Below are 13,714 nucleotides of genomic sequence, written 5' to 3'. Positions count from 1 at the left end.
GTAAAGCAGGTGTGAGAAACTTTTTCAGACTTACTTGAATATGACCCCCAAAGCCCTTTGGTACCTTAAAGGTTAAGGTAAAGGGACCCCTGACCATTAGGTCCAGTCATGACTGACTCTGGGGTTGCGGCGCTCATCTCAAGGGAGCCGGCATACAGTTTCCAGGTCCTGTGGCCAGCATGACTAAGCCGCTTCTGGCGAACCAGAGCAGCACACAGAAATACTGTTTACCTTCCCGCCGGAGCGGTACCTATTTATCTACTTGCACTTTGACGTGCTTTCGAACTGCTAGGTTGGCAGGAGCAGGAACCGAGCAACGGGAGCTCACCCCGCCGTGGGGATTTAAACCGCTGACCTTCTGATCGGCAAGTCTTAGGTTCTGTGGTTTAACCCACAGCGCCACCCTGATTATGTGTAAGTTGTCATGGACTGCATGATATGCATCTTGAAGCTTGGGGTGGGTAGGAAACTGTGAGACTAGAAGGCAATGAAATTAGAATCATAACATTATTAACAGTGGCCAGTCACTAAAGTAAGCTGTGTTGATAACACAGATATCATGACATTATATCCAAACCCTCATCATCTGCCAGGATGAGGGGGATGGGTGTGTGTGGAATAGGCTTATCTCTCATAGAGCCAGCTGAAGCCTCCCATCCTGGGTCAGCCTGAGATACATTAGTGTATGTATTCCATCGCAGCTCAGCTGGGGCTCATCTGAAGCTGGCTTAGCCAAGGCTACATGAAAAATGGGGAGAATTATTCCTATTGGATCTTGTATTCCAGTGAGGCAAACTACCTTAAATTGGTGCCTTCTAGATGTTTTGCATTACAGCTCTCATCAGCCACAGTTCACACTACCAGTGGTGCACAAGGCAGTAAACCTTTCCCAATTGGACTGCTTATTCATTAATGGAGCTGCGCAAGATGAGTTTACAGGGTGTTGGGGAGTTGCATACATCCTGGACCATTCAGTAGGATTCAAGCAATGCAGTGTAAGAGAATCACCAAAGAACACGAAAGCAAACTAACCCTTTTTTCCAAGGTACTCTCTGTTTTATCATTTATTTAGCAAGGCAGAGTTAGGTTCTTTCCTATCCCACCATTCACCTCTTGCAGTAGAAGGTGAAGCTGCTGCTTTTCTCGATTCTTTTCTTGATTACTTCCTATTCTAAGATAGAAAATTATTCAAGTGGATGGTAAATATCTCAAGTTTTCATTCCTTTAACATTCAAGAATCAAGAGGAGCAAAGGAGCCAAGGAACTTTGCTCAGAGCTATGAAATAAAAAGAGAGAGAACAGCTTTATTTCAAGCTTGCTTCACAGTTGCCCATGCTCTCACATCTACTGATAAGGGTCATAGGTGGCCAACAAGGGGAAAGAAGCAAAGGATGGGACCCATGCCCAGGTTGAATACATTCTGAGCACCACCAGCTCCCCATCCCCCGGCTTGTTGTGGCATCTCTCTTACTCCCACGTATGGCAGAGGTTGGGCTATCCATGACTGCCCATGATGGTTGAGGTCACGTTTAGGCATTGTATGCTCACTATCCCAGGGGTGGGAATCCACAGGTGTTGTTGGACTACAATTCCTATCAGCCCCAACCAGCATATCCAGTGGTTTGGGATTGTGGGAGTTGGAGTCCAGCAGCATTTGGAAGGCCACAGGTTCTTCATCCCTGCACTAACCCACCCAGAAGCCAAAAGGAGCCATAGATGTAGCCAATTAGGGAAGAGGGGGGATTGCCTGAGGGGAAGACTGGAACTCTTTAGATGAGTGCAGAGGAGTAGGAAAGAGGGAAGGCAACCAAGAAGGGGAGAAGTGCTGAGAGAGGTGACAAAAGAGTAATAGCCAGCTCAGAGAGGGAAAGAGTGCAGAGGTAGGCAGCCTCGGCCAAGACAGCTGCTTGAAGGAGGCGCATGGTAAGTGGAGAAAGGGCAGGCAAAGAGTTTGCTGGAGAGCACAAGGCTAGCTGGGCAGGGCAGCTTATGGGTAGCCCCGAAGGAAGAAACTCCAGCAGGACTTGAGAGACTTTCCTATTGGACAGCTACAGTGACACACAGTAGAGTAAGATGCTGCAAGGGTGTGGGGAGCTTAAGTCCTGCCCATCTACACTCCTGGATGGAACTCCACCCCAAGATGTGGCCATTTGATGGATCAGAACCATATACCACAGTCCAAGGCCTTCCTACTGCCTCATCCCTTAATAGTGCTGGTCCACAGGATGATGAAAGAAATATGAGCAGAAAATGCTACAGAAAATTAGATTTGCCTGATGCCACAAGGAGTAGCTCTGCATGGAAGTAACGACTCACTTGCTCCACCCTGACATCCTGGAGCGTGAAATGGCTCCCTGCTGTGACAGGATGGGTTTCCACTACTCAACTAGCAAAGATGGAAGGTTTGATGTGAGGAAAGGTACCAAACTTGGTTTCTCTTTGCCAGGGGCACGATTTCAGCAGCTGTTATATGCATAGAAGGATTATGTGAGCATATATTTCATAGGAAACTGCGTAGAGATCTGACAGTGTATCAGCTGAAATTATATGTTCCGTCTTTAAATGCAGTTGTCATAATTTTGTTATACTGCATAGCTTATTTTTCTTCTGCAGAATGGGAGAAGTGTTCACGAGATATTTCAGAATTACAATGGCATTTTGAAGAAAAGAATAATCAGCTCCAGGATGCAGTAAACCAATTGACAAAAATAGATGTAGCTAATGCAAAAGTTCTGGAGAATATAGCCTACATGAAGAAATACAGCCCTCTGCTGGAAGAAAAGCTGTCTTATGAAGGTGGTGCTATGGCACAAGTGAAAAAGATATACACACAGGTAAACAGATTAAATACTTTATTTTATTTCCCCCATGCCCAATGAGTTTGGCACATGCCCTTTTCAGAGATTTTGTTCCTGTATTATTATTACATGCCTATAATGATAAAGAGAAATGTGAAAGTACAGCACTTTTAAAGTAGGAATCTAGAAGAGTCTTAACCTATGAAATGGAAAGGCAGATTTATTATAAAAGGTAATGTATAGATTAAGCCAAACTCTTTGAAATATATATATAACAATAAATGCTAAATTAAATACAGACCCAACCAGAAAAGTGGCTTTAAATTAATGGTTAAGTCAGCATTTTCTTTCAAACCAGGTATGACATTATGAAGTTAACAGTGCAGTCCTATGTTTGTCTGTGCAGCAGTAATTTCCATGGAGCAAGTGAGTCTTCTCAGACCAGTGTGTGTAGGTTTACAGCTTAAATAGCAATTTGAAAACTATTTAAAAGAAGGTTAACTAAAAAAATGCTTGCTACTTTTAAAAGCAAAATAAAAGAAAGGCAAAGTTATTGGAAGAACCGTTGTTCTCATTGGTTCTATCAAAGCAGCATTGAAACGGCTGTAAAAATCATTGATCATGTTCATACATTACAGTAAATCCGACTTTTTGGTTTATCTTGGCTTCCTGTGAACAAGCAGAGTGCTGGTGCATATAGTCTGTCCTCCCATGCCTTTGGCTAATTAAACAATCTACATCCTTTTAAACTGGTGTGTGTGTGTTTTTGTTCTTATGCTATGTATTTTTTGTGATTTTATATTGTAAAGCACCTTGTTATCTTCAGATGAAAGGTGGTATAGAAATTTAAAAAAACAAAACAAAACCTGTATGATTAAGCAAAGTTAGATGCAACAAAACTAAAAGCGATAAAATATGTTAAATGTTTTGATGATAGTGATCATCCAAACTTTATTTGATTAGTCCTCCTCCAACCACTATTTTGGGAGTGGGTAGGGATTATCTAACATAGGCACAGAGTGGAAAAGTCAAGAGGAGAACATTTGTAACTTTGTTTCTTTGAAAAGTTTATGCCACGATAAATGTGTCCATCTTTAATGTACAACAGGACTTACTGCAGTACGCCGGCACTCTCAAATTATTTAAATTGGCTATGGTTATTCACACCCTCTTAATCCATCTGCCCAAAGGAAGGAACTTTAGCCACCTTCTGTTTGGGAAAGGGGGAAATAGTTGGTTGCCTAATACTCAATAAAAGTAAGCCAGCTTCCCAAAGAGTTTTAGCTGTATGTAAATTTGCAATCCTAATTCTCATTAAACTCAGCTGAGATTATTTTTGAGTAAATGGACATAGGATTGGATTTTAAGTCTCAGTTTTATCCTTTAAAAGGCAGCCAAGAAAAATGCAAAAGAATTAAAGAAATAACACTACACCTTTTCACAAGAAGACAAATAGGTGAGAACAATCTTATAACATTTTGAGCTTTGCACTGTCAGATTAATTTCTTTACTTTTTAAAGACCAAAACTGGATATGATGTAGTTCATGAAGAACTTGTGGTGGTGAACAGTTTGCATCAAGATCTCACAGAAGAGTGTGAAAGGGAAAGAAAATATATGGCTGAACAAATACAAATAGCTGAGTCATTGTTGATGGGTTTAAAGTAAGCATTTTAATTTTTTGTGGTATTATTGTTGTTCAAGTTGTCTCTCTCCTTTTGTATATAGTCTACTACATTCTTTGGAAAGCTGTGTCTGATTAAGTTACTTCTTCCTTCCTCTTGTCTGCTTTACACATTCTCAGGATTACAGGGATTGGGCACCAAACCACATCAGTGGCTTTTAAATGTTATGTGGTGCAGATGTGGAACACTCACATTTTGCTTTGGGGTTTAGGCTTTTGCCTTTTATTTCCAGCCTCTTGGTATTTGCAAATGTTTCACAGAAACTTAAAGTTGGGAAGGACCCAAGGGTCATCGAGTCCAACCCCCTGCAATGCAGGAATCTCAGCTAAAGCATCCATGTCAGATGGCCACCCAACCTCTGCTTAAAAACCTCCAAGGAAGGAGAGTCCACCACCTCTCATGGTGGTGGTTTAGAATAATTAAAAATGTGTTCAGTTTAGGGTTACTTAGTCCTTTTTAAAAACATCCTTTATCGCAATGCTTTCAGCAATAGTTTCATGATACGAGGCAAGGGAAAGCTGAGTGTAGTCAGACAAGATGGCCCATTTCAAAAAAATCTCAAGGAACTACAGAGTGAGATCCCATGGTCAGAAATACTCAAAGAGAAGGGTGTCCAAGATGGACGGGAGTTTCTTAAAGGTGAAATATTAGAAGCATAAATGCAGACAATTCCAGCAAGAAAGGAAAGGAGCTTACAGATGAGTTGAGATTTAAGAAGGGCACGTATAAGGAACTGAAGAAAGGGGAGGAGTATACATGAGTAGCCATCAGTTGCAGGATGAATATCATGCTGGCCAAAGCTCAGAAGGAACACAGGCTTGCAAGAGAGGTTAAAAATAGTAATAAAAGTTTCTTTGGCTATGTTCAAAGCAAGAGGAAGAACAGACAAGTAGTAGGTCCTCTGCAAGGAGAAAACAGATAAATGCTATTGGGTGACATAGAAGGCAGAATCGCTCAACACCTACTTTCCCCCTGTCTTCACCCAAAAGGAAAGCAGTGACCAGCCTGGTGATAACAGAAGAAACAATGCAAGGAGGAAGCTGCACTATCTCTGTAATCTTTTCAGCACCTACTGAATATCTTCCTGTTCCAACAAGCATTTTAGTTAGAAATCTTTCCCAGTCTGCACTTGTATTGGAGATGCATTTAATATTTTAATAGTTTTATCATTTGTGTGTTTGCCACCCTGGGCTTGTTTGGAACAGAAATATTTTTCTTTTATACCACCTATCTCTAGCCTAGGTTATAGCCCATTCCCTCAATCTGTAATTGTCTGAATTGTTTTTAGAAGTTTGCATTGTATTGTTTTATTACTAAAGATATTTTTGCCAACTTTGGATCCTTTGGGAGGAACACTAAGATAGAAATTTACAAACAAACAAACAAAATAACAAAAACCTCAACAATACAAAATCTTTAAAATAGTGGCTGTAGTCACATGCTGCTTCAAACCAAAGTTAATGCATGGTTTGCTACCAAGCAGCATGCTGGTGCATGCTGCTGAAAAGTTCCTGCTTCGCTCCTCCAATGCTCCTGGCTGTGCCACATTGGAAACAAAGCACAAGGCTTGGCATGTTGTGTCATTCAAATCTGAGCTCATTGCTTCATTGAAACAAACCACTAGCTGTAAGTCAAGAACAACCCAGCAAGCTGCTCATTCACATTAAACCACAGTTAAGAACTATTTGCAAATCAGGCCAGGACAAAATAGCAGCTAACTCTGCACCACCATGATTTACCAATGATGTAAAAAGTAAGGGTGGTATTCAACCAAATATTTGCTATAGCACAAGAATTAGTGCTAGTGCAAAGGGAATTCTCCCTCTCCACCTCTATGCCGCCTTCAAATCTGCTCTAGAGATTTGGGGAAACTCCCAGAACAGGAAAGCAGAGAATGCAGAGGGTTAGGAAAGCAGAGAATGTTCCATTGTGCAAGGAGAAATCCTTGCACTGTGGAACTATCTGCTTATGCCTATGTTGATTACAACCCTCTATGTTGATAAGCACTTTAATCTTCCTGTTTTGCTAACTTGATCCTCCCTCATCAGCTTATCCTACCTGTCAACTTCCACTACATTATAACAAATGTTTGTTATAACAGATCAGATTGCTAGCAGACGTGTTTCTTAACTAAGTGGCTGATGGTTAACTTACACAAATTATGCTCCTAAGAGGGAAGAGGCTAAGACTGTACTTTTAAGTACATATAACTCAGTGGGGCTTACACCTAAGTAAACATACTTAGGATCATGTTGCATATTAGAATTTGAAAATGAAACAGATTTAGTGCTGCTACATGGGCAGTGGAATGGGGTGAGATGTCTGAGAAAACCTGATTATTCTGACTGGTTTGGTAATATTTTGTTAATAAACAGCTTCTTTAGTTGGCCAGATGGATAATTTGATTCTTGCCTCTTCTTAGGAAAGAGCTTAAAGATGCTGAATTCATTGCCGATGATTTCAGTTACAAGATAAAAGCAAAAATGGAAGCAGTATCACACAGTAAAAAACTTCTTGAAGAATTAAACAAGAAAGAAGCAAAGACAAAGGCTGATTTAAAGACTTGGCACGATAAAGTGAGTTTTGAATATTTATATGCAAACAAATAAATCCTCTAGAAGTGAATGCCACATGAAGTCCTTAACACTGTGTCTATTGAAATGTTAAGTGTCCTGTAATAAGTCAAATAAATGCAAATGTTATCTAGCTAAGTGAAAAATGTTTGATAGATTTTTTTAAATAATACTGTCCAGCTTGCCAGACCCCCAGGGTCAACAGCAGGCATGCTTGGACATCTGTTGGCACCTACACATCTGAATAGGACTCATTGTGCCTAATTTTGGCCTCTTCTGCAGTAGGTGTTAGTGGGCTCCACCAATAGTGCTGCCATCAACTAGAAGTCCTTTTTGCACTGCTAATGAGCAGCACACTGCCACTGGCCACCTCCATATCCTTATCCTGGGGTGGCTAGGGAAGCCCAGCCAAATGGGCGGGGTATAAATAATAAATTATTATTATTATTATTATTATTATTATTATTCTGTATGCATCCCATTTGAGTTGGGTAGCTGTTATTTTTTTTATTTTCCCATCACACACTACAGCAGAGTGCCCATAGCAATGTTGTTATATTAGATGTACCAGGGTATTGGATTGCAGGCAGATACAGATGGCAGCTGCTGGTGCTGAACACTTGATCAGATTCAACAGAAAGTGCACCAGCACTGGGAAATAACACTTAGAATCATAGATCCATGCAATTGTATAGTTGGACAGTGCCGGGGGGGGCACCATAAACACTAAGCCTGGCACTCAAGCCTGGCCCTGGCCCCAGAAATTGCTTTCGTCCTATTCTCCAAAACAATGCTGGTGCCTGTGCTGTTACTAAGGCATACTAAGAATCCTATAAAGTTCTGTTTTTGTGACCTCTGCAAAAAAAGTGGTTCACATTTATGTTCATTTTAAAATGGCTGCAAAACTGGATTTATTTTCCTTTTCCTCTCTTAATTTCCTTTTTTATGTTAGATTGCCCTTTTCACTTTTTTGTTTAATATGTTATGTTTAATATGTTTTGGCCATTTAAAATATTGATTTTAGGCCCTCATGAGAACTGGGGCAAGCTTTCCTTTTTAGAAGTATAGACTGAAGACATTTACATTGTGCCTTCATCCCACTCACTGACACAATGCACTTGTTTATTCTGGTTTGGAAGTTCCACTAGCCTGTCGCAGGGTAATTGGGAGCTGTCAAATTTTTCATTTGCATCAAAAGACAACAGGGCCCAAGTTTTTTTTATTATTATTTTTTTGTGACAGGGGTGGAAAAGAAAACATAATTATAACTATGATATAAGCAGCAAATACTATCTTTTCACTAAATATAGCACTATACTGCTCCAAAGCTATAACTGAGGCTCTGAAACTACATTTTCAAGATTTTAACAAGAAATTTTACTATGATGAAAATTTACAATGTTGCAATTAAATGCTGAATGAGCAATTAAACTATCTTTTTAATGTTAGGTAAGGCGGATGACTCTGAAAATTGCTACTCAGGAAAATGAGAACAAAGTTTTAATGACTGAATATTTAGAGGAGAAGAACATCGTGGAAACATCAGTAAGCTTAAAAAACGCATACAAATTAATATGTTTTTGAGTCCATGTGTTGCAGAATTTTCATAATGTTCATCATATTCTATAATATTTCCTAGCAAGCCAATAAGAACTCTGATCTAAGCAATATGAAAAAAAGACTTAGGCATCTTCTTGATGAAATACTCAAAACACAGAATGAAAACAAACGTCTTCATGATGAAAATGGAAAATTTGCACAAAAATTCAGAGAAAGGTAAATGAAGTGGTTAATAATTGATAGACTTTTAATTAGGCTTCAAGCCAATTGAGTTGGATGTTTGGTTTCGTTGATTTTTTATTTTATTTTTACTGAAACCAGTGGAACATTCAATTTAATCTAAAGCATTTTACACATATAAGGGAATGGGGAAATCCCACACCCACGCAGTTATTGCTGTCTTGTTCATAGCTCTTAGTTACTTTGCTCCTTGATCCATCTTGATTCTTGAATGTTAAATGAGATGAGATTATAACTGCTCACTTGAATAGCTTCCTGCTTAGAATTGATGGCCAGTTGTCTGATCCAGCGTGGCTCAGGCATGCTGCAGGCCCTGTGATGAGTGCTACCCAGCATTTTGTCATCCCCCTCAGTGGTGACACTGGGGGTAGCCCACCCCCCATTGCATCCCTTTCCTCTGCCCCTGGCTGGATCAACCATATTTCCTGCAGGGATCTCAACCACACAGCTGGCCCCTGCCAACAGCATATTTAAACTTGCTGATCAACAGTGGATGGGTAGTGAGTTCAGGTTCACTGGAAAGGACTTTACCAGTCCTATGACCAGTGTTTTCCAAGCACCAAGCATAGGGCTGGCGAATCCCCTTTTGCTGCTGTTTCTAAGCACCCATCAACCAGATGACCATCAAGCACTGCACAATGGACTTTGCCTATCCCTCTCAAGTCAAAATATGGATCCAGACCTTGAATGATCTTTTAACCTAACATTTTGCAGAAACTTTTGTAAACCCACTATAGATTATCATGTGATTACTGTGAAAAGAGCAAGATTCTATCATTCAGTTCTGAAATTTTCCTGAATTTAATCTTTCAAAAAACTCATCACAGGAAGCTGGAGTGAGAGTTATTTCATACATACAATGGGTTCTACTGTAACTAGAGTAGTGATAAGCATTTGTAATTGTGATATGTCTGATCATCAGTGCTGTTTGTCAGAATCAAATGGTTGGCACATCTGTGGAATGCTTGGGTTAGTGTGAGCAATCATTAAACTTTATTTCATCAATAGGAACACAGTGAAGTATTTCTGTAAGATAGACACAGGAGTTTAAAAAAATCAGTGCCATCCCCATACAGAAGTGAAGTAAAATTAAGCATACCTCCCCCCAAATCTTCAGAAAGGTTCATCCTGTAATAAACTGTTGAAGATGTGTTAGTGTTGTAAGGTTTTCGGTTTTTATTTAACAGTTCAAGAAGGAGGATGGCATATCAATCAGAAATTCAGGTTTTAAGGAAAAATATTCGCAGATTGGAAGATCATTTAAAAAAGGTCAATCAAGAACTTTATTCAGCTGAATTGTCTTATGATGAAGCCAGATCAAAACTGGATGAAGTTGAATGCAACCTTACTAAAGAGAAAACACGTTTCAAGGTTGTAAAAGTTATTCCATTATTATGATATTTTAATTATTTGAAGATGTGAAATGACTGACTAGAATGTTTCTGTGTAAGTCAATTACCAGTAATCAATCTAGCATCATCCTGCCATATTATTTGCAATATTTAAAGCTTGATGTAGCTTTAAGTTCTTTAGGCCTAAATAAAGCAACTGTGAGCCAGGTTTCCCAACTCCTTTGTTTGCTACTATAGCAACTTTAATATCAGCTTGATATGCAGAATTTAGTAGATTATAATGTTTATATCCATGCTGTGTAAAGCTCCACCTGCTATTTTCTACAGCTCAAGATGCTGTTAAAGTACAAAAGCAGGCCAAGTCCTATTTTATGACTAGTTGGCAACCTTACTCTAAACTTTTCCCATGTTTGTAAACCTATTTAGCAATTTATAACAGCAGGTATTCCAGTTCAGTTAGAAAAGCCTGTGCATATAAGCAGCTGTTTGGGTCCATTACTAATGCAGAAGCATATAGCAGTGTTCATCCAAGCCTTGTTGAACTGGCTGGATGTGGATTTCAGTGGAAATAGGTATATATGCATTTGCATCCAGAGGGCCAGTAAATTGTTTGTGACTTGTTTTGCAGGGGGTTTGGGTGGTCAACAATAACTGGATTAGAATCGGGGATTTAAGGACTACAGTTTCGTGTAACTGAAAGGTAGTTTCCCATAGGATGGGGAAAAGATGTCTTGCTTTTGACCACCAGAAAGAAAGGCACATACAAGCTATCTGGAACCAGTTGTATGCACTTAAAAGCCATAAGCTATTCTTTTTTGGATTTTTTTTCTGGTTCCCTTTTAACTTGGCATCTTATGACTGGGGGCCCTTTTTAAAAATATGATTTGATGCTACCTGAACTCCTATGAGATTGTGCTAGCAAACTGGAGAACTGCTTTGAGGTGGTAGCTGAGGACTCTGGGAAATGAAAACCAACCAGACAGTCCTGTTTGTGGCAAGACCTCTAATGTTGTATGACATAGTTAATTATGTAATCTGAGGTTGAAGGACAGCTCAGAGAATGAATGAGCCCAATTATTTGATATGGAGACAAGACTGGGTGTTATGATTGTCTTGAATTGAGGTTTCCCTAAAGCAGGAGTGGGAAAATTCTACCCCTCACATTTCAAGTCTGCCCCCTCCCCCATCCACAAAGCAATGGGATTAAGAAGCAGCTTCGGTAGGTGCCAACAGAAGCTGTATTGTGGGCCTAATTGCTTCATGGTAGTGGTGGAACAAGGAGGGGAGGCAGCTGGGGAAAGGAGTAAAGAGAGATGGGCATGGATTTGCACATGCAAGCATATGCACATGAGTATGAGGGAGAAATGTGAAATGTATCTGGGCCCTACCGACATTTCCACCAGCCTTGCCCAGTTTTGGCATGTAGCTCCTGACAGATTTCCCCTGAGGAAATGTAGCACCCAGAGGGGGGCAGTTTTCCCACTCTTGCCCAAATCATAAAATTATTCTGTATTGCCCCTCTCTCCATCTTCCCATGGTCACATTTTTCAAATGCCATTCTATTTCCAAATTAGTAATTTTCCATCATTTGATTTACAGAATATATATATATCTAATTTATACTTGTTCTACCTGTTGTTGTTTTTTCTTATGTGTTCCTATATAATTTTTTTATCAATTTCACTTACAGAACTTAGTAGATAATGTAAAAAAACAAATCAGAGATGAAGTAAGTGCTTGGAAGCTGACCCAGGTATGGAGAATAGATTTAAATTAACCTTTTTAAGCTGTGGTTTTTGCACATCAAAATCTTTCATATCAGATTATATGGATTTATATTCACAAAATCAGTCATGAACATGCAATGGAAGACTAAAGCAATGACTTCAACTGTGGAGTCAATTGATTGATATCAATTAACTAGAAAAAGTACCATAAACTTTTAAGAAGTCCTTTCCAATCTTCCCCATTCTCTGATGAATGTTGTGCACCTGAATGAATATTGTAACAACCAGTTACAATATCTGTGCTCATCTGAGTTCAAAACTCCCTGGTCTAACTTGAGACAAAAACATCACTCCAGACTCACAATTTAACAGTAATGAATTAAGACGCTTGTTGAAAATGAAAGTGCAACCTCTAAAATGTTTTAAGTGTCTTGAAGGCGAGAGCGAGGCTTGATACATGGCCTGAGCTTTTGTTCTAATCAGAGGTGGGAAATTATGCTTCCATTCACCCATCAGAGGTGAGGTGTTCATCTGTCCAATTTATTCTTACATGTAGTTTTGGGGCTATCTGATAATGTTTGTATACTGTCCCTTTTCTTTTGAAACTCCCAGCATCTGAGTTATGTTGCTTACTTGGCATGTTTCTTTACCCTTACACTGTCTTTGAATTTCTGGTCGCATGTGCCATTTTCTGAGAACATGAGGCAGATTTGTAGATTTATTATGGTTTCAGAATCATACTGCCTCCCACTGTGGGGCACAGTCTGTTGCTACACAACGTGAAGATAAAGTCGCTCTATTTTGGAGTGACCTTGGCTGCAGTTATTGCCATTCCAGATGAAGTATCCAGTGCCTAAATTGGTGATGTGTACAGGATTGTCTTCAGCTTATGCAGTTAGCTGTACAACGTGCTTGCAGCTATATGCCCAACCGCATTATTATTATTATTATTATTATTATTATTATTATTATTATTATTATTATTATTATTAATACCCTGCCTATCTGGCTGGGTCTCCCCAGCCATTTTGGGTGGCTTCCAGCAGAATATTAAAATACAATGATTGATCAAATATTAAAAGCTTCCCTAAACAGGGCTGCCTTCAGATGTCTTCTAAAAGTCCAAAAGTTGTTTATTTCTTTGACATCTGATTGGAGGGCATTCCGCAGTGCGGGTGCCACTACTGAGAAGGTTCTATGCCTTCTCGACCCCTGTTTCTCCTGGCTTATTTAATATAGCAGACGGGGTTTGACTGTTTGAGTACAGAGCATGGTTACCACTTCATTGTGTGAGGTGCTGGTACCTGCTGCCTTGAAAAGGTGGTTGTGCAGCCTCTCTTAAAGAAACCAGCCCTTGACCCCTTGGGCTTTATGACTGTTGACCAGTCGCAAATGCCCTTCTTGGGGAATGTGATGGAGAGAGTTATGGTAGGGCAGCTGCAAATATTCTTGGATTACACCGACAATTTAGATCCTTTCCTATTTGGGTTCAGATCTGGCCATGGTACAGAGTTGGCCATAGCTGCTCTGATGGATTACCTTTACAGAAAGTGGAACAAGGGGAGGGATACCTTGTTCTTGTGTCTCTATCTTTCTGCGGCTTTCAATACCTTTAAGTCCACTGCTATTTTTCTAGAAAAAGAGGTGCCAGAACACACCATAAACACCTCCCTTGTTCTCTTATAATGGCAATGCCACCCACCTGGGAGGTGCCAAAACTGAGTTCTGGTGAGTTCCAGCTGAAAAAAGCCCTGCCTTTAACCATGGTATTCTCCTGGAT

The 13,714-nt window shown here is 39.8% G+C and overlaps 1 protein-coding gene across 8 annotated transcripts in view; it reads left to right on the top strand.

The window, feature by feature from the left end:
* CCDC178 (coiled-coil domain containing 178) overlaps positions 1-13,714 on the top strand; it is a 128,663-nt gene that overhangs the window by 16,769 nt on the left and 98,180 nt on the right. For all 8 annotated transcript variants that reach the window (XR_014222614.1, XM_082234810.1, XM_082234811.1 and 5 more), the window contains 7 exons: positions 2,614-2,834; positions 4,319-4,461; positions 6,905-7,058; positions 8,505-8,600; positions 8,695-8,831; positions 10,043-10,226; positions 11,898-11,960. Coding sequence is in view for 7 of the 8 variants with exons in the window: in XM_082234810.1 (XP_082090936.1) it covers positions 2,614-2,834; positions 4,319-4,461; positions 6,905-7,058; positions 8,505-8,600; positions 8,695-8,831; positions 10,043-10,226; positions 11,898-11,960 (998 nt within the window). In the remaining variant the exon portion in view is untranslated. The remainder of the gene's footprint in view (positions 1-2,613; positions 2,835-4,318; positions 4,462-6,904; positions 7,059-8,504; positions 8,601-8,694; positions 8,832-10,042; positions 10,227-11,897; positions 11,961-13,714) is intronic.

The sequence above is a fragment of the Podarcis vaucheri genome, assembly GCF_965113315.1.
Source record: "Podarcis vaucheri genome assembly, chromosome: 8".
Classification (NCBI taxonomy): domain Eukaryota; kingdom Metazoa; phylum Chordata; class Lepidosauria; order Squamata; family Lacertidae; genus Podarcis; species Podarcis vaucheri.
The sequence above is the reverse complement of the archived record's forward strand: the minus strand, read 5'-3'. Positions and strand labels throughout refer to the sequence as shown.